Source organism: Centrocercus urophasianus, unplaced genomic scaffold (genome assembly GCF_019232065.1).
Source record: "Centrocercus urophasianus isolate 14NV4802_14NV808 unplaced genomic scaffold, USGS_Curo_1.0 seq_17, whole genome shotgun sequence".
Lineage (NCBI taxonomy): Eukaryota > Metazoa > Chordata > Aves > Galliformes > Phasianidae > Centrocercus > Centrocercus urophasianus.
The window spans coordinates 5,109,645-5,130,111 of record NW_024884722.1 but is presented as its reverse complement, the minus strand read 5'-3'; the positions used below and the strand labels follow the sequence as shown (position 1 = coordinate 5,130,111).

Here is a 20,467-nt window from a genome sequence, read left to right as displayed (position 1 = left end):
GCCGATCCTCGCGTAGATATACACATATATACAGAATTTATAGAAAAATGAGACCTGTAGGCAAGATTCCTAACTTGAGCAAAAGAACACTGCACGTACAATAAAGGAGAAACAGAGATAAACAGCCAGTTCTGTCATCACAAGCACTTACGGTTCCACGCTAACTTCGGTCATTATTGCATGCATTAGAAGCCTGGAGCTGCAAGTGCCTCTGAGCCTCAATTGCTCTTCCAGAATATCTCACTTTCAGCCTTATCTAAAACTCAGAGTACTACCAAGTATGTCACATAGAAGAGGAAGAAAAAACTCCTGTGATTTGCTACAGCGTTAAGTGTCGTTAATCGCACAGCCTGGCTGGGTTTAACAAAACTGCAAGTCTCCCTTTCAAAATCTACTCTAACTTGCAACGCCTGCGCAGGAAGGAACACAGAAAGCACACAGCTTCTCACACACTCGTTTAGAGCTAAAATATCCTCGTGTTTCTTTTAAAATGCAAGTCCTTGTTTCACTGGATTATCACTGCAAATCCTACATTTAACTGTGCTGCTTCAGTGTATTTCTGCACACAGCTGAAACATTTGCACCCCCTAGCTGTCATAGGTAAGACACAGTACTTATATCTACCTTACATTCATTTTAAACTTCAAATTTATTGAGGCAGTTTATATCAATGTATCCATAAAATTGTTCAGAAATAACCCAAGTATACCATTTAAACATCTTCGTGATTTATCCATTTACACACTCAGTACACAAACAACCCAGCCTCTGTACAGGTTCATCACATGCAAACCACCCATAAAGACAAAAACTTTAATTAAAAATAAGTCACAACTCAGTGTACTGTTTCAACTGCATCTCCATTTACCAAATGGCACATTGAATATTCTCTAAAATAAGATGTTTTTAACAATCTTGTTAAAAAATTCTTGGGCAAAATATTTCTAGACTTAAAAAACATCAAGATTTTTCAAAACACTCAAGATACTATACAACTTATAATAACCTTGAAATAGGTTTACAAGGTTGTTAACCAAGGTATTTACATACCAAATAACGTAAAGCAAAAAATCCGTATTTCTAATGACCAAAAGGTGATGCATTAAAGATTTATGAAATTAAAATTAAGGCTCTTTGTTATAGTTCTTTATGTAACTTTACATAATAGCCAACTTTGGAAATGTCAGTCTTGCACATTCTTGTCAATCTACTGCATTCAAAGCAGCAGAGTATATTAAGTATTACTTTGAATAATTACATTGCTACTTCTATGTTTGAGCATGCTTTTGAAACACTGTAATTATGAAATATTTACAATGTGTAGCCTTCAAACCTCATGTAAAAGCACAAGTATGACTGTTCGATTTGAATACAAACAACATACTTGCAAAAACATTTTTACTTCTCAAAACTAAACGCAAATCCCTACAGTCTTAATAAGCAAACCAGCTCTGAAGTTATAATATGTGCCTGAATGTGGACAACAGAAGTGAAGTAACTCAGACAGTACTGTTCTTCATTTCACACTGAACTATTCTTTGTATCACACTGTTTTCTTTAAGCCCGTAGAAAAATTAAACATTTTCTTAAAAAATGATTCCAAGACCTACGTATGCTTTCGGGGCGATGTCCATAGGTTCCTTGAAAACTCAATACTGTCTAGCAGGTTGTAATGATTGGTCCACAGTTTATTTCAGGATGTGTGTTCAACTAAAAGCAACTTGCTGTTTCTCAGTGTCATTTCTCTTAAAAAGCACGGTGATATAAAACACTGAAGACAGAACCAAAAAAAACATGGAATGGTAACCTAAGGATCAAATTCATTAGCCATTTCTCCTACTATATCAAAATTTGTAGTCAGAATTGTCTTTATTGACTTTATTTTTAATTTTTGTACACAAAGAAAAACATGTTCATATCCATCATGAACAAAAACTTAAAAAGGCAGAACTAGAAGACATTTGTGTCCTTCACCAAAGCAAAGCTGTGCTAAAGGTTCCAAACATTTCCATTTTTAAAATAAATATTTTCTTTTTTTTTTTTCATTGTCTACATTCCAGTCTTCAGAGTGTCACTGGAAACTGCAGCCTATCATGAAATACACACTTTTAAACAGAGTCCCAGCTCACTGCGTTTGGTAGCTTGCCATACCATATCCAGCTTGGTTAGGTATTACTGGAGCACCTTGTCCCTGGGCAGGCTGAGCACCAAATCCACCCATCCAGGCAGCAGATGGAGATTGGCTTAAAAAGGAACAGGAAAGGAAAAAAAAAATAAACAGAGAAAATCATGCAAGCTAGTCAGATATTCACAAGATAGCAGGCTAAAGGAACATGAAACACTTCCTACACTACCATTTACACCAAAATAGAACAACTTATTCTTCTGTGAGTAATTCAGAAGCTTTTTATACCAGGTTAAATGTTACAACGTGGTTTCTCAAAATACCATAAGCTTTTTTTTGGAGAAAAAAAAACAGTTCCACAAACCTTGGATTCTCGTTACACATACAAGCCTTTGGAGGCAGCTGTCCTACAGGCATGTGCCTGTAATTCAACACCAGTGATGCAGAAACACAGAAAGTCCCCAGTCTTTAATTGGCATGAATACCACTGGTAGCTTTTTACCAGAGCTTAATATGCTTAACTGGCAAGAGGTAATGAGTAATTAAGAAAGCAAAGAAGCTATTTTTGCTTTAAAACAAACAAATGTGGCCAACACTTCAGGAAGATACCAAATATTAAAAGTCCACTAAACTCTGAAATTGCAAAAAATTTTAGAAGGGCCATTATGTAGGTTATTTCCCCAACAATTAAAAAGCCCTTTAGCTCCCAGGTTCAGACTTCTCCAGTATTCACAAGTAGAGACCATGACTTTTAAGCTACTGGACATAACCACCGTCTCAAACTAACATAAAAGCAGTCTTTGTTTACCTTGAGTCTCAAGACACCCATATGCACAAAACATCTTATGAACATGCCAGAGTGACTCACTCCACTATTTGGTCCACAGTAATCATTAAATATAAGCTTTAGCACATTACAAGGCGTGAAACCTTGTGCAATCCTTCAATCAAATAAGCCTGAAGCCCAGACACAACATTCCTGAAACATTTAAGATTAAGTACAATTACTCACTCTACTCCAAAACCCTGTTGATTCCATGCTTGGCCATACATTCCATACGATGGTACTTGCCACCCATTCGCCATATATTGCCCATACTGTTGTGGATTTCCATATACTTGGCTCCATTGACCCCACTGACTGTAATCCACCTAAGGAGAGAACAATTCTTAATACTTCAGGGTCTAGAGGTGAATTACGTTCCTTCCAAAGTGCTACAGGTACAATTTTTGACTCTGTTCAGTCGCACTGTCTACAACTACTGAGCCATAGTGAAATCAGAATAATAAGTGAGACAGCACCGCAACCTAATCAGATCCTTGTACTGAAAGTGTGTGAGCACACCCACTTTAAATACCAAGGGATATTTGGAAGGACAGTCAGCTAGTCTGCAGTAAGAATGCTAGCAAGAATCAGAATTACCTCCAAGTTTCTCCCTATCTTGAATCATATCCAGAAGACAGATATTCCACCAAAATCACTAGCCCAATTTGATGAACAACTGGAACATAACTGAGACAGAACATGGGATTTCATAAGAACGCTACCACATTGAGCTGTTATAATGGGAGGCATTGCAGGTGGATAATTGGTTGCTTTTGTGACACAAATACAAGAACACACAGTGAAAAGGATAAAACGCAGTTACCTGCTGGAAGTTTTTAGTCATATCAGGAGATTCTTTACCCCAATAACATTTAACAACATGTCCTTCAATTGTGGTTCCGTTAACTGAAACAATAGCATGTGCTGCACTTTCATGAGTTGAAAATCTAAAGAATGTAAAAACAAACTAACGTTACTCTTCATAGCACTTTCAATTGATTGCTCAAAAACAGTAACTCTACACATGCAGGAAAATCCAGTGAAAGAGATCTGCTTTCATACACCATCTTCACAAGTAAAAAGATTGGTGGCCACTTTTAAAAGCTGCAGATATTTCTAAGAACACACGTTCTCAGAACAGACTGTAACAGATTTTAAGATACCAGGAGTTCATTCAAACACAATCCACGAAAGATCAAACATCAGTATATTAACAAAATCACAGATTTTCTTTCTCTTCATCCATACCTGACAAATGAGTAACCTTTTTCTGGAAACACTCTTATTTCCATTATCTGTCCAAATGGTGAAAAAGTCTGTCTCATAAGTTGATCTACAACACACAGCATGTTGGAATTAGTAGCCATCTTGATGCCCAGGAAGTTTTGGTAATAAAAGGATCAATAAAACAAATCGTACCCGTTAGCCCAGAAGCAATTCCTCCACAGTACACAGTACAATTTTTTGGACTTGACTGATTTACTACATCTTCAAATCTTAATTGTTTTGTATTATCTGGAAAGAGAAGAGACTGGTTTTAAGCATCAGCCTAACAGCAATCCCAGCATCCCAGATACTTACCTCATACAGATACAGAAATTATAGATTTAAAAACATCCAATATCCAGTAGTGCCACAACTACGTTAACACAACACAACAGGGGAAAAAAAAAAATTTTAAGATCTAGAAGTTAAGCTAGATATTCAATTGAGAAGGACAAGACTTTGGCAACACTGTCACTCTTGTCCACTTAGCAGTGCCATGCAAGAGATCAAACAGCTTCACAGGGCCTTACTTTCTTGTGTACTTTTGGGGGCTGGTGGTTTCCGCGTTGCCCAGTTGGTTCTGATCTGACGGCCTCCTAGCCACTGGCCTCCCATGTGTACAATAGCATTTTCTGCATCCTAAAGAGATCAAAATAAAGACCACTAACTCATGCGAACAAGAAGCACGTACAGGTCTACAAGATTTAGTTGTCCAGTAATTCCAGTGATGAAACTGGTAACTGCTTTAAAAGCCCATGAAATTCAGCAAAGCCAAACAGTCAAAATCAATTACCATTAAGACAGTCTGTCACACAGGTTCTCACAAGTGATCTGGTAAAGCCCTCCCTCTCCCTGCATATGCAGTCATTTTGTCAAGGCAGTGTATCTGCATCAGAGTATTTGATGGCTGCCCAAAACAGTACAGAAATCAGAGATGCCAGAAGTGATTATTGAAATGAAACAATTATAATTGCAGAAAATCAAAAGATTTTGCCAGCTGACTGTATAAAAAACAGAATATACTAGAACATAATTGATAGCAACACATGCAAGGTGAGGAAAGACCTTTTAATCATCAAAATCTGACTGGCAAATTCCTCAGCTGTAATCCAACTCAAGTTCATACCATGCAGAATGTGTGAGATGTTACTTAAAAGATTCAAATGCAGCCTTCTGTAATCTTTATTTGTGCCCAACATAACAGACCCCATTTAGGTAGAAAATTTTCAAATTCTGGAGGGCTGAATGCTAGCTAATAAAAAAATCTCTAATGCCAAGACGACAATACACTGAGCATGCAGCTTCCTGCCATCCATTCCTCCACCCCCACCTCATCCTCTCTTCTACCTTTTGGAGGAATGCAATTTATGTCTGAGCATAGACTGCATTTTAACTTTTGTAAATGTTAAAGGCATTGTATTATGCATATGTACACAAAGCCAAACAGCCATGGCCCACGAGGCTTAACATCTTATCTTGAACATAAACTAAAAGACAACCTCTAGGTTCACACTGTAAGCAAAGGAAAGGTTTGCCAATTCTGCAAGAAGCAATTAGTCCCCCCTGCCAGCTCTTTTGAAATAAGAGAGGCAGAGCAAACAGTACGTATGTTTAAAACGTTCCTCCAGGAGAATCAAGTTTAAGAAAGAAAATGTAAAGCACAAGAGACAAAGGGAGCACATGGACAACTCAAAGGTGAGTGACCAGCATCCTCCTGCTGCACATCGGAGACTTCCAGTTAGAACAACTCATCTCAGACACCAATGACCCAGGACCTCGATCCCATGTAATTATACACACTGGTCATTATGAAGACATCACATATACATAATGAGAACTTTATGAGAGAGGACCAATAAGGGAAAAAAAAAAAAAAAACAAATCTTCCACCTGTGCTCCTTAACATAAATTGAAAACTGACTAGGAAAACAAACTAGCTCAAGTGATTCTCGCTGCTAGTCTTGATGATCCTAACTGTGGCAAAAAAGGAACTGAGCCCATGCTGCCATAACCGTTTCAGTTCAATGCAACAGTTCAGTTTTCTTATTACTGTAGTGTGCATTAACACCTGAAAATGCTTAAGGAAAACTTCACACAACTTCCCATGCTGTCCTGAACGCATCTCGAAACACAGCTCAGTTTTCCTTAAAAATTAACTTCAAAAATTACAAAGAATTACTTGAGGCAGATGCATTGCTATGAACAGTAGGACAAAACACTACTTGTTCATCAGTGACACACTGACTAAGTTCTACAGATAACACCTACAATACCCCTATCAGAAAGGGACACCAGTCACTTGTCTGAAACATTATTTCATAAGCATACATAAAGTTATCCTTTCTGTAATAACACTCAGCACAAAACCAAGCAAAACACTTGAGGCACAGAATCAAATCTTAGCTGTAAATTAATTGCTCCGTGCAAAGAGATTTCAAAATGCTGTAAAAACTCAAAAGCAAAGGACCAACCCAGAGCTCCTTTAATGAGAAGCAGACAAATGAAATCAACTCCACTTTAACATACAATACACACAGCAAGCAGTGCTGGGTACTCAGCAAGGCTGAGCTTTGGCATGAACCTAAACCTGTCTGACACCCAGCCCAGCTGTGCACTGCCACAGCCCCACTCCTTAGGGAAGGGCTCCAGGATGCATTCTGTGGGATCTTCTATCTTCACACAGAAACCCACACCAGACTGCTGCAACTCCTCAGCTAACAGACCCAAAGCACAGCATTCCAAAGCTCTGATCCCGACTCCACGCACTGCAGAAGTGGCTCAATGGACAAAGATAAACAACACCACGTTCCTGCAGCACTGCAATCGTCTGCATCATTTCAACCCTTTCTAAACATATCAGACATTTTTTACAACGTTAACTTTGTCTTCTAAATTCACACGTACTTCACTTGGGAAAGTCTGATATGCAGTGAATACAGAACAGAGAAAAAACAACAAATGAAAATCTGCAATTACTTTAAAACAATGTTGTCATTACTTACCAGTTTGTTATAAAAAGATACAAAACCATAGCCTTTTGATTTTCCAGTTGCCATATCTTTAACTACCCGTGCATCCCTGTGGAAAGAAGCACAGCTATATGAGGGTAGAATTAATAACTTGCAAAATAAAAACTAAAAGGAACCACACACACTGTATTGTGAGCATAATTTTTCTTATAAATTCAGTTAGCCCTAAAACTAATCATTCCTGAACTCTCCCTATCGTTTCTTTACCTGTTAGAAAAAAGCAGTAGGACAAAAAAAATAACATGTAATAGACATGCAACCTATCCACATAACCTGTACTGGCTATAACTAGAATGGTCAGATTTGAACTATAAGAGAAACAAAATTGCCTTTTCTAAAATTCTATTGGCTAGGGTCCTCTAAAGTTTACTGTTCTATAAATTACTGTAACAATTCTATCTAATTTACCATGCATTTTCTAAATAGTTAAATGTCTTCTGCCTAGTGATACAAAATATATGAAATATTAAAAAATCGAAAAAGAGGAAAAAATAGGAATTAAAAGGCATACATGGCCTGTTAACAGATTTCTTTATTTTTCTTGGTCAATTCTCTACCATCATTTTGGAGTTTGGGCAGCTGTAAATTTTGAAAAATTGACATTTTCAGAAATTTAAGAAAGGAGAATAAAACTAACAACAATGCTAAGCACACCAGTACGAAAACAACAAATTTACACAGAAATTTTAGTGAGTAAGTTAAAATGATTGGAAATATAGAACTGCACTGAATATAGAATGTTAAAATGTAAATACTAAAATATGTATATAATAAATAATGTATAATAAGAATAAATAGAAATGAGAAAAAATCTACAACTGAGTTCCAGTGTGCACAGTTCCTTGCAGTTAGCCTTCAAGATCCTGTCCATTCTTATGAGCAATTCTGCAAAATAACCAGAATGCTATTACTTTTAATTGTGACTTGGACTTTAGAAAAACTGCAGGTCTCAGGTATAAATATAGATCGAGAAACAGAAACCTGAATTATTCTCTTATATAGATTTTCAAACAGCACTACTTACCACATTAAGAGACAAAAAGTACACAAAACAGCAGAGGCAAGAAATAAGATTTATGGTTCAATTAAAAACATGCGTACAGAACAAGAGAAAACCAAGGATTCTGTTCTTAGAAATACATTCTCATGAGGCAGCACAACAACGTTCACGAGCAACTTCAAAGGATTTCCATAAAGATAAGCCAATAGCAGATAACAGACTTTTTTGTAGCAGTGCTTTTGCACACATACTTTAGGACTTACAAGCATTCTTGTAATGTCAAATGTGGTCAATTCAAAGATAAGATCATTTGTTGCCACCTGGATTTTCTGAGAGAAGTTTAAACTCTCTCTCAACTAACAGAAGTGTGCACATATAATTTTGAAATCAATGGCTGATCACTACAATCTCAGCTGTTATCCAAAAAAGTTATTTATTCTAAGAAACATTAGCTTTTGGAAAATTGTCATAAGCTGTACAACTAGTTCATAAATTTGTATTATAATTGAGTGGCTTTCTATACTGCCTATAAAACGCAGCATGAACAAAATACACTGAAATGCCATGTTTGTAATTGTAAACTCACTATTCTGTACACATTCTGAACAATAAAAAGTCACACTTAGAAACAGTCATCAAATTTTACTAAGAAGTTGAAACATAGTAGGGTGTAACTTAAAAGCATACTGCTCTCAGCAAAACTGAAGCACAATTACATTACTGGATTTACAAACATGTGATAACAGATATAGATACAGACACGAAATAATAATGATCCCTCTTCACTGCCCACCCAACAAAGAAATTGACATCAGAAAAATCATTTAAAAGATAAGAAATAACATTTCAAATCAGCACAAAATGTTCTGTCACGTTTTCTAACCGATACTGGCAATGTTTGTTATGATACTTACGATATTTTACCAAAAGGAGCAAACGCTGACTTGATATCTTCTGTTGTTATTTCTGGACTTAAATCCCCAACGAACACATGGAAGTGATCTGAAAATAAATAATTTGCTAATCAAATATTTAACTGCTATCTAAAGCTCTAGCTCCTGAAAAAGTGACGCTCTGTGCACAGCACTGGGAACCACGAACAGTCAGGTTTCCACTTGATGAGCAGCAGCAATTAAGTCTGTTCGCTCCAGTTTCCCCAGTTGCAAAACAGAAACAGAAGAATTAGTCTGCAAAATTCTATTAAACACAAAATGGGAAGGAGAAAAGTTACATTTGAATGTATTTATGGCAATTACTACCACGTGCTATGAAGTATTGGTGTAGAAGTAATACTGTGCCATTACTTTACTTACTGGATGTATCTTTTTTCTGGCTACTTGGTGTTGTTGCCCAGTTTACTTTGACCTCCTGAAAATAAGTACAAGATTTAGTATAAATTCATAAAATTCCTACATGTTATAAGGTCATTCAAGGGCTGGTCACAATTGTCAGTGTTACCAAATCATCCTTCACTATAAAGGACTTAAAAAAAAAAATCACAAAGAATGTTTTCTAAATACCATTTTTATTTTCTACTGAACTTTAACAATATTTAACTTTGGTAAACATTTCTAACAAACAAATATCCCATAGTTTTACTAATCCATACATGTACTTTTTACAAAGACAGTATCCTTAAGATTAAGATTACAACATAAACAACTTACCTTTCCCAAAATTTTTCTCCCATTCATAGCAGCTAATGCAGCAGCTGCATCTCTGTGTTCATAAAATTCCACAAAGCAATAAGGGTCATTGCTTGTATGCTGCAAAACAGAAAATCCAACAGAAGAGTTGACCCTTCTGCTATCGGGTTGCTGAGAAGAAAATCCAGGAAAATATATTACTTATAGCTAGAAACTTTAAGAATTACTTCATTAGATTTATGAAATAGCCTTTGAAATTACACTTAAACGTAAGAAACTTTTAAGATGGACTTTTCATTAAAGGTCTAGCAATTTCTGAAGTATAGTTTACTTTCTATGAGGCCTCAGTACTTCTACGGAACTAAAAATAATTCAACTACCAGAAAAGTGATCTGAAGACTGGATGGAGAGGAGGGAAAAACAGGAGCAGAAGGAACCAAGACAATTTGCTGCCTCTAGCAGATACTCAAAGCTTGAAAGGTTTGTTTCCCATACTCTTTTTTAGCAATTTTCTCACTCCTGCTACTTGTCTCTTGTTTTATTTGTCTGAAAACCATCCACAGACAGCAACCCAGAGATGGCATCCTCTTGGCCTCCAGTGGAAAATGTTACACTTAGTGACTGCGAAATGCCCCTTAAAAGGTCTGAAAATAGTTGAAGATCAAGGGAGAAGATACTAATCAATTGATTTCTACTCTTTTATCCTGGGTAACACCTCTTTCTGTAGGCTGACTCAAAAACAAAGCTCCCTAAGGTATTACATGTACCAGAGTAGGAAGTGCAACAAATACAAAAGTCTTCAGGAAAGCTGATCAAGGAGAAGTCATTATGAGAATCCTAACTTAAATACTTTTAATCTCCCTAAAAAATGTCAGAAGTACAAAAGCTACAGCCTCACACTCAAATATCTTCATTACCTACGCCATCCGTCCATGGACCAAAAGACAAAGGGGAAAAAAAGAAACAAAGTATTTTTCACATGGGCAAGGAAGGATCTAAAAACTGCTTTGACATCAATACTTTGCCACATTAACTTTTGCCATTGCCAGGAAAAGCACAGCACTAACTGAAATTAAGAATAAGCCTTTATTCGTTTTACTACTTAACTTCTGAACATTCATTTAAGGATATATAAATAAAGAAATCCTAATTCTGCCCTATAGAACTCAATTGTACATTTTCAAACATAGTTCTGTCTAAATCTAAACAAGGGAAGCCATGAAGATCTGATCGCCAAACCGATCACAAGGCTTTTACACAGCTAAAAGGATAAAGCAGTCTGAACCTTCCACCTAAATACTTCAGTATTATGAGTAGTACTACTAGGTGTTCCTACCACGCAAAATAACAGTGAGACGACATATCTGAGATTACAGCAAGGAGTTTAAGTCACAAGAGCCACGAAGTGCTCTGAAAGCATGTTGCCTCAGATGCACTGAAACAGCAAGCCTTAACTCAGCCCTTTTTCCACATAACATCCCTGCTGCACTGAAAACAAGATCTGTGAAACCCACTTAAGGCCTTAACAGATTTAGTGCAGTTTACACCTCAGCTGAAGCATATGATACGTAACTTTCATACTGTGAGGAGGTCTTCTTTTGCACTAAGAATCTGTCTGAACAGGAAGAGCAGCCTCTTTTGTAGATGTCCAGCTCTTTAGGTGCTCAAGATACCTGTGAACGTTAGCTACAGCACTCCTTGCAGTATGACATGCTCCCAAAATAAACACCTGAAACCTCTTAATCTGGTCATGCCACAGCTTCTACAAACTGGCTAAAAATTAGAAGAAAAAAAAAAAAGAAAAAAAAAGCAAATGGAAAACATTCAGGCATAAACTTGACTGACTGAGATAGCAACAATGGGCAGATAAGAACTAAAACGTAGCACACAGCAGTGGCTATGAAAAGCTTACAGTACAGCACTCAGAAGGATGGTCAATAACCACAAATACTTTGGCCATTAAAAGCACAGTAGCTGCTAATTCCAGCCTAGAATCCAACCACTTGAAGTTAACTGGGTACTTAACTTCAAGGTTTAAGCATATTACTTCTATATGTCCTTTCAGGATTTTTTCTTTTTATTTTTTTTTTATTGATTACTGAACCACTTCCACATCATATAAAAAATGTTAAAAACCTGCAAAATACACAGGGAAGGCACTGCTAACGTCTGCAGTACACACTGCTTACAGTTGTTACTGTAGCAGGCTTGCAACTTTACTTAAAAAAAAGATGCTGTCCTCTCTTCCTTCCCCCTAAATGAACTCCCTGAAGTGAAAAGTAACTTCAGTAAATTGATCCATATTAATACAGAATCTACAGTAGATCTCAGATGCACAAGTATACCTGCAAGGATGTAACAACACCCCTCCCAAGTGCACCGAAGGTGAAAGCTACTGCCCTTCCTCTTCAACTATTAATTCCCTTCTCATTAAGATCCTTCCCCCCTTCTTTGTGAAGCCTGCCAGATGACTTCAGGGCAGCCAAGGTGGGCAGCACACCGAGTAAATGGGCAGTGGAAGATCACAGAATTTCCCTCCTGATAGACTGCCTGGTGACAGGTGCTAAGGTCAGCCGAGTACATTCACTTCCATATGACTGAATATAGCTGCCAGTAGCTTTGTTTACATTCTTATTTCATAAAGATGTCTCGCTTGTTATTTCTGTGGTTATATTAAAATAAAATAAGCAGAGGAATTTCTTGTCTGGTTCTTAGGGAATCAAACTGACGCTGCCACCTCTCAATCAGCCAATGGTTGGAGTGGCAGCATTCTGAACAGTGTGACAACCACTATTTCTTCAGAAAAAAACCAACAGCTGTGCTCTGTAACACATTCCATTTTGTTCTGCTCATCTTTCCCCAATAACCTGGCAGAGAACATGGCAGAACTCCTTTTACTTTCTCTAGAAAGTTCTAACAAAAGTGCCACGACATGAGAAGGATTAAACAAGCATCAGGTAGCTAATGTGCAGCCAAAACAATACAAAAAACCTACAACAATGTGTCATTTTGAAAGGAAAAGAAGATCACAGAGGAATTACAAGCAGCATTCCTAGAATGATGAGTCTTATGATCAGGCTTAATTAATATTTCATTAATGATCCTGACAAGAAAACTTAGGTGACTGTACTAAGGAAATCTGTAACAAGTTAGTAGGAGCCACCAGAAATAGCAATAAATGCATAAAGAAAAACACAGTTTTAGAACCAAAAATAAAACCACTTCTAATTAGTCCCTGCTTGCCAGAAACTCATCAGTTATAAATGAGGAAAGAAGGAAGTCCATAAGGCAGCAAGAAATTGCTGGTGTGTCAGGAAGATTACAGAATTGGTACCAACACTAACTGGATCAGAGAATCTACAAGTGAAAGAAGATAGTATTAGTACTTACCAACACATAGCACTAAAAAACCTTATTGGGAATACTATGGAAACTGTTGCTTTATTCCAAGAACAAATAATCTAAGAACAGGCAGGTGCAGACTAGGATTGACCAAAAAAAAAAAAAAAAAAAGAGGCTCAGGAATAGCAAAACAGATTTTGAAAGATTTTTGACTGCATATCCATAGTGAAGAAAAAGGGAAAAGAATTACTGAGACTCGTGTGTAAATTAAGTCTAAAGCAGAAAAAGCAGCCATGAATAACATTGGAAACAACAAAGTTTTTGATTGTCAGAACAACACGGTTCTGAAGAGAGAGGGGTAGCAATCCTTTACATTACAGTGGAATCTCATCATCAGCTGATAAAACAGACATGGCAGGGCTACCAGCAAGAGCACATAGGAGGTCTCTTCAGCAAAGAATTGCCCAATAAACACAGACAGAAAGAAATCAACCCTACCATTATCAGTAACACAAAAAGATGCCCTCAACTCCATTTATTTTTGACAATTTTGGATAAAATTGTATTTGCTACTCCTCTGGAAGTGAAAGGTCTTACCTCTGTTATCATTTTACAGCTTTTGCATGGTCCAATCTGGCTGAATAACTGAAGTATAAGGACTTCAGTCACATCTCTGGAGAGGTTTCCTACATAGCTACACAAGGAAATAAAAAAAAAGACATTAAAATAGAAATTTTCATCTTTTAAAATGTAATTATTTTAAAACCTTAAATAACTATTTAAAATCCTGGGCATCTTCATCTGAAAGGTGTGATTCACAAATGATTTCACATTATGGCTACAATGCAACATTCACATGGTCTTTCAGTATAAAGCTGGCAACACAAGTGGGAACGCAGTGCCTGGAGCAGCCCTAACACCGCCATCGACAGCCAGCACCAAAGCTGCCTTTGGCAGAGAAAGGTCAGAAACTGGACAGCACTGCTCAGGGATGCTGGAGAGAAAAAACATCTTTGCCCAGGAGGTTGAAGTTTCACTTCCCACTGAGCATCTGAACAAAGCCAACTTCCCACTGGGGTACAAAGCTCATACCAAACTCCTGCTATTTCAATAGTAGCTACTGAACGTAGATTATGCTGCCTTCAAAGGACCAGCTGCATTTTGCTGTTTTCCTGAATTGGAAAAGCAGCCCAGCCACCAAAAGGCAAGGCACACAGCTTACGCCATAGGAATGCTCCACACATTATCTATCTCAGCAGCTACCAGCTCCCCCCAGATTTGGTAGTTTTACTTTAATATCACCCATACTTACAGATTTTACCTATGAAGTCATAGAAATTTCAGAACATGGAACCATTTTTATGAAAAAATAGAGACACTAGAGAAGCACAGAGATAAAATCCAATAGCAGCTCAGAAACCACTCCTAAATACCCATGAGAGCATAACACTGAAAAATTAAAGCCAGGTCACAGAGGTGGCTGAGAAAAAGTCAAACACACATCGAATGCTAAAAAACAAAAAGCATGACCAAACTGGAATCACACTCTATTTATCATCGAAGTGATCAGTCAAGAGAAGGGCTCCTCATATCTACACTACTCAAAATCACAAAATCACTGGCAGAGGTGCGTTCGTCATTTCTAAGAACAATTCAGTCCAAATATAAGGTGCACAAATGTAAATCTGCAATTTAGCTGTTGTAAAAAAATGCACGTTTTAGTCATTACACTGTAATCTACTACAGATTTTCATACTACAGCAAACAAATCCGTCCAAGTTGTCGATACACCTCAGTGAGAGAAACTTGAACTCGTACTTAGTTGATGCACAAGCAAAGCTCTTGTCAGAGCAGCAATTTAAGCATGCACTTCTCTCATATTCAAGTCAAATTTGCAAAAGCTATGTCTGTGTTTGACAGCTGGACCTTCATTTGGATTGAGCAAGATTAAAACTGACACTACTTGTTTTTATTTGAAACCCACACGAATAAATGAATATGTTTTCCTCTATGCTGATACTCCTTCAACAGCTACCCAAGAGCTCCATGCTCTCTGCTTGCAGGTAAATGCTACACAAGATCCAGAGTGACTACTTCCTGTGATAGCACCCAAACACAGGAACATCCATTTCTTTACTTCCTAACTAAATATGTAGGAATTAGCAGACATCACTAATGGAAGCTGCATTCATATCCTGTGTAAGTACTTGTGTAAGTAAACACTTGACAAATTTAAGAAGCAACTGGCCTTATAACAGGCTCTATCTTGCTGACTCTTCAATGCCCTATTCCAAAAATTCAGCAGTTGAACATTCAGATCTTATATTTGAAACCTTAACTCCATTTGTTAATCATTCACTAAGTTAAAGCTGCTGGTGATTTGCAGTCTGAAGCGGAAATACCAACCACAGCACACATTACTAAAATCCAATGGAAAATATGATTCCTAGTAGGAGTTCCCACATAAAACGTCTGTACTGACATGAGCTTATTACCAGCACTTGTTCTCCTTGTATCTCCTCAAGCTGTGTTAGCTAACAGCACACGGAAGTAAGCACCTGTAGCACTGACATGAAAGAAAATACAGTGAAGCCCTTTTAACTTCAAGTCCTACTGTGCAGTCAATACAGGAAGCCAAAGTCTCAGTATCTTCTGCATAATATTAATATTTATTTCAGAAATGCAGGAACTCTGAACAGCAGATTGAAGAATTCTTTTTGGTCTGACCAAAAAAGTCAGGAAATCTGTTGCTTCAAAATCTGTCCAATTAAGATAAGACAGGACAACTTTCAGAAGAATTACCAGCTGGTTTTCAATACCACTGCATCTCCTACCAGGCAGCTGTGAGAACGTGACATCGTAAGTTTCAGCTACAAAACGGGCTGCTTCTTCACAAAAGATAATAAATCAGCAGTGTAATTTGGGACTGCCTGATGGATAGATTCAGAAGGGCTGTAAGCTCCTCATGGTCCATCAATTCTCTGTGTTTACGATAAATACTGCTTTGATGTCTAACATTACTGCAATCAGAACCCATTAATACATTTCACAAGCTGCTAACGCTCTCAAACTTGAACACACACCCTGAAACTGCTTCACAAGGAGAGGTTCATGGAACAAAGACAGCATACACACAGACCCAAATCTTTGGAAGTGCACGTAAAATAAGTGAATACAAACCACTACAAGTTTTTGAAACAATACATTAAAGATGAGGGCTTGATGGTTGCTTGTACACTTGTAAGTTAGTACATTCAGTACAGTTAAAAGATGACTTGGAAAAAGAAGCACCATACCAGCAAACAGCTTCAGCACGCTATGTCTGAATGCTTGTTGGGCTCCACCATCCTCACCAGACCCTTCCAGATCAGGATATACTGTAATTCTATGAATACTGTATCACTAAGGAAACAAACACTCTACAGACTTGGAGCAGAAACCTTACCTCCTGGAAACGCAAAGCTTCTCAGCTGATGCTAACCACACACTGCCAGACAACTGGGGCACCTCTTCTTCACCTCAACTCACACGATAGAACACAATGCTTCCTATTCTACTTTATGAAGCCAAAATGAGCAGGAACACACCCAAAGAAAACATGACTTTCAGAAAGCTGTTCTACAGTGTATCAATCTTTTTGGTTTGTTAATCCTATGGAATACATCGTTCAAACTTAAAAATCATCAGAAAGCTCAACAAAGCAGCACTTCCTACACTCATATATGCTGTTAGCTTGGTTCATGTAACAGGGCAGCGAAGTTCTGGCTTTTTGCATGCAGGCAATCATGTTTGCTCTCTTCCGGAAGTTTGAACCACTTAAATACTAATTAATAAGCACGTATAGCAAACCAAACCATATATTATATAGCCTGATACAAGTTTCAATATATTATACTTGAAAGTGGTTGACAACACAAACAAGAAACTGTATTTGAAATTCTGAGATCTTGCAAAGTTGCATGAAGAATGAAAGACACATTAGCAGTTAGTTTCAGAATTAAAATCTTAGGCTTGAACAAAAAGATCCTCTTTGTGGGGGTAAATGGTAAATGGGTTTTCTTTCACTTCAGACAGCCAAGGAAGAAAGGGATGTTTAGAGCCATTACTTTCAGGTCCAGGAAAGCTCCCCTACACACTGTTTGAATGAAAACCAGAACAAATGCTTTCCACACTTATACAGACAGCATGCAAGAAGTGCTATACTAATGCAGAAACTATGATAAGAAGTAAGGTAACTGACAGAGTGAAAACTGCCTAGAAACCTTAGCAGCATCTCTCTAATGGCAGTAGTGAGCTATAGGAAATAACATGAAAAATCTACGCAGCAGAACTCTACCAAAAGAATCTTGCTCTGCACGAGGACGAACCAAAACAAGGCACAAAACTTAAGCAAACCCAACTCAGTATTCACAGCTGAAGACCTGCACTTCTGCATCCTACCTGAAGTCCCCAGTACTCACCATACAGTGTGGCAAGGCTAATGATGGAACAACCTGTGTATATAATGACTGCTCTTCATTTTATTCTACGGCCATTAATAAGAACATGAAAATCAGCAACTTTTTCTTCCTGTTGTTAAGGGGCAGCTAAAAACACCAAGAACAGACAAATGTTGATGTCTGATAGCACAGTTTCCACCTTAAGGTACAAACTGAACTTTGCTATGGCTCATGATGGAAAGAGATCCAACAGCACCCACAGAATGTTCTGTACTACATCTGCTTTGAGGATTGCTGACCAAAATCTAGATGCTGCTGTGAAAAATACCACAGAAAGCCTATGCTCTCAGGTTAGCTTCACCTTGTTTCAAACAGTAAGGAAGAGTTTTGGGCAGAAGACACTTTCCATAAAGGCTACTAGTGAGGAGAACTGTGAGGACAAAGAAAATGTAACTGGCATCTAACTTCTATTGTAAGCCTCAGAAGATATCTTAAATTCTTTGAGGTTCACAACCAACCATGATTGAAAACAACAAAGCAAACCCTTTTGGAATTTCCTTACTGAAGGAATAAACAAAATACAAAAGACATCTATTAAGCTGCCCTTAATTTATCAACCAAGCACTTCTGGTCAAATAGCCACACGAACAATTTATTCTTCATTAGACTTCCTCCTGTAAAAACAAACTACAGAGCTCAAATGACATTATTAGTTGTTCTTGGGAGGCAGTGAGCCTTTTACGTATATGCAAGATCACAACTGCTCTATGTATGACAAGTATCAGCCAGCAAAACAATCTTAAAATAAGAACTTGCAGATATAAATTTGAAGATATTTCAGGAAAAAAAAAAAAAGCAAAAATGTTCATACTTTATGAAAAGTGCCCTAAAAGGATAAGAGAGAAGTAACCCTATGTTAGGGTTAGGATCACTAGAAAGCTACTAGGAAATGAACATACGTGCTGTTCATTACATTGACGAGTTAAGTAGAGAGTCACATTCATGCAATAGCACATCTCTGGCAGCTGCAGTGATGGCATTTCAGACACTTTAGCACAAAAATAATTTTTCCTTCACCAGTGACTACGCGCCAACTTCAGCCACAGCTGGGTGCAGTGAGAAGAGCTCACTTCAAGTGCTGTTAGATAGGAGTAAAAGATTTTAAAACTTCGGCTGGGTATAGCACTTACTTAAAAAGAAAGGAAGAAAAAAAATTGAGGAGGAACACATCAGCAAAGGAAACAGACCTGGAGTGAAACACGGTGCACCTTTGCCCTTTTCCCTCTGCTCATTCTAAAGCAGCGCTCTGGAAACTACTCCCACTGTCAGGGCCAAGCACACTCGGACCACTCGAGACCTCAACACAGAAAGCATTGCGGATAGATTTATTCTATCTAACCCAAGGACTGAGCAGGTATCACATGACACTGCAAGCAAGTTAAGAGAACTTTGGCAGACATCGGGAAGAGTGGAAGGAAAAAAAAAAAAAAAGAAAACAACACACCGCAAATTGCCTGGAAAAGCCTTAAATGCCAAGTCATCATTTTGGTACTAGAAACAAAACAGAGCAACTCTGAGATATTCTGCTCTGTTTCAGTCGTTCCTCTTAAAGCACCTGGAAGCCTTTCGGAGCGCTGCCATCCCGGCCCGCACAGACAAAGCTTCCATGGAGCCGTGCTGTGCCGAACAGCCCGCACTGCCTCGCACCCCGCCAGCCGCACAGCTACCAGCGAACGGAGCGATGGAGAACGATCTGCTCCGCATCGCCTCGCGTTACAGACAGCCCTCAGCCTAAGAGAACAACACGCACGCAAAAAAAGCCATACCTGCAGAGTTGAAAAGAACTCAACAACAAAACCTCGGCGCTATATTTTCGGACAGGACGCGGGCAGTTACCAGACGCTGTGTGGAGTCTTTTTTCCTGCCGGGCCCACGGAGCGCCGCTCGTCCCGCCGGGGCCGAACAAAGAAGTTGGCGGGGCCGGGGCCTCAGCACCGCCGCGCTCCCTCAGAGCCCGCCCGCCCGCCGGAGCCTCCCTCCCTCCTTCCCTCCCTCCCTGCTTCCTTCCCTCCCTCCCCGCACGGCTCCCGCTCGCCGTCCCTCCCTCACACGCCGCCCGCCGGCACCGCCGCTCGCCGCCCGCACCTCCCCGCCCCCGCGGCCCGGCCCCGCACCGCCCTGCCCGGCCCCGCGGTCCCCGCCGGCCCCCTCCCCGCTCACAGGGTCCGGGGCTGCCCGTCGTCTTCCATAATGGTGCGTGAGCTCCGCTCGCGGCCGGGGGCAGCGCCGGAGGGGGGGGCTCCGCCGCGCGGGGAGGCGAAGGGAAGGTGAGGCTGAGGGCCCCGGCTGCCCCCGCTCCGTCTCGCCCCCTCTCCAGGTCCCGACACCGCAGCCCGAACGGGAGAGCGAAGAACCAGCACAAAATGGCCGCCGCCACCAGACACTCAGGAAGCCGCGCTCCGCGCAGCCGCACCCCACCGGCCCGCTCCCTCTCGGCCCGGGTTCTCCTTCCCGGTCCTCTCCGCCGCGCCGCGGAGCGCTCTGGGGATCGTAGTCGCTGACGGAGAGAGCGCGACGGGCCGGCGGTAGAGCTGCGGAGGCTTGCTGGGTGTTGTAGTCCTTCGGCGGCCCACAGCGAAGGCGGAGAGCAGGGAGGGAACTACATGTCCCAGCATGCACTGCGGGTTGGGGAGCTGCGCGACGCTCCGCTCCGCGGGTTGGCGCCGAGAGGCGCGGGAAGGGGCGGTCGTGCGCGATCCTGGCTCCCGCCAGCGCGGCGGGAACGCGCAGCGGC

The 20,467-nt window shown here is 39.6% G+C and overlaps 1 protein-coding gene across 5 annotated transcripts; it reads right to left on the bottom strand.

Annotated features, from left to right (window-relative positions):
• Positions 1–630: 630 nt before the first annotated feature.
• Positions 631–19,998, bottom strand: TIAL1 (TIA1 cytotoxic granule associated RNA binding protein like 1). Of its 5 annotated transcripts, none has more exons than XM_042817900.1 (12): positions 19,894–19,998; positions 13,832–13,928; positions 9,914–10,063; positions 9,560–9,614; positions 9,161–9,248; positions 7,220–7,295; positions 4,748–4,856; positions 4,371–4,466; positions 4,200–4,284; positions 3,775–3,898; positions 3,138–3,277; positions 631–2,243 (listed from the first exon to the last, which is right to left on the bottom strand). In XM_042817900.1, exons 1-12 carry the CDS (start codon positions 19,920–19,922, stop codon positions 2,126–2,128), a joined length of 1,167 nt encoding a protein of 388 aa, XP_042673834.1. In that variant the 5' UTR covers positions 19,923–19,998; the 3' UTR covers positions 631–2,125. The 5 variants fall into 5 exon arrangements, with proteins under 5 accessions (XP_042673834.1, XP_042673835.1, XP_042673836.1 ...); XM_042817901.1 differs by having other exon boundaries at positions 9,914–10,012; XM_042817902.1 differs by lacking the exon at positions 19,894–19,998 and adding an exon at positions 19,500–19,644.
• Between the last annotated feature and the right edge of the window lie 469 nt (positions 19,999–20,467).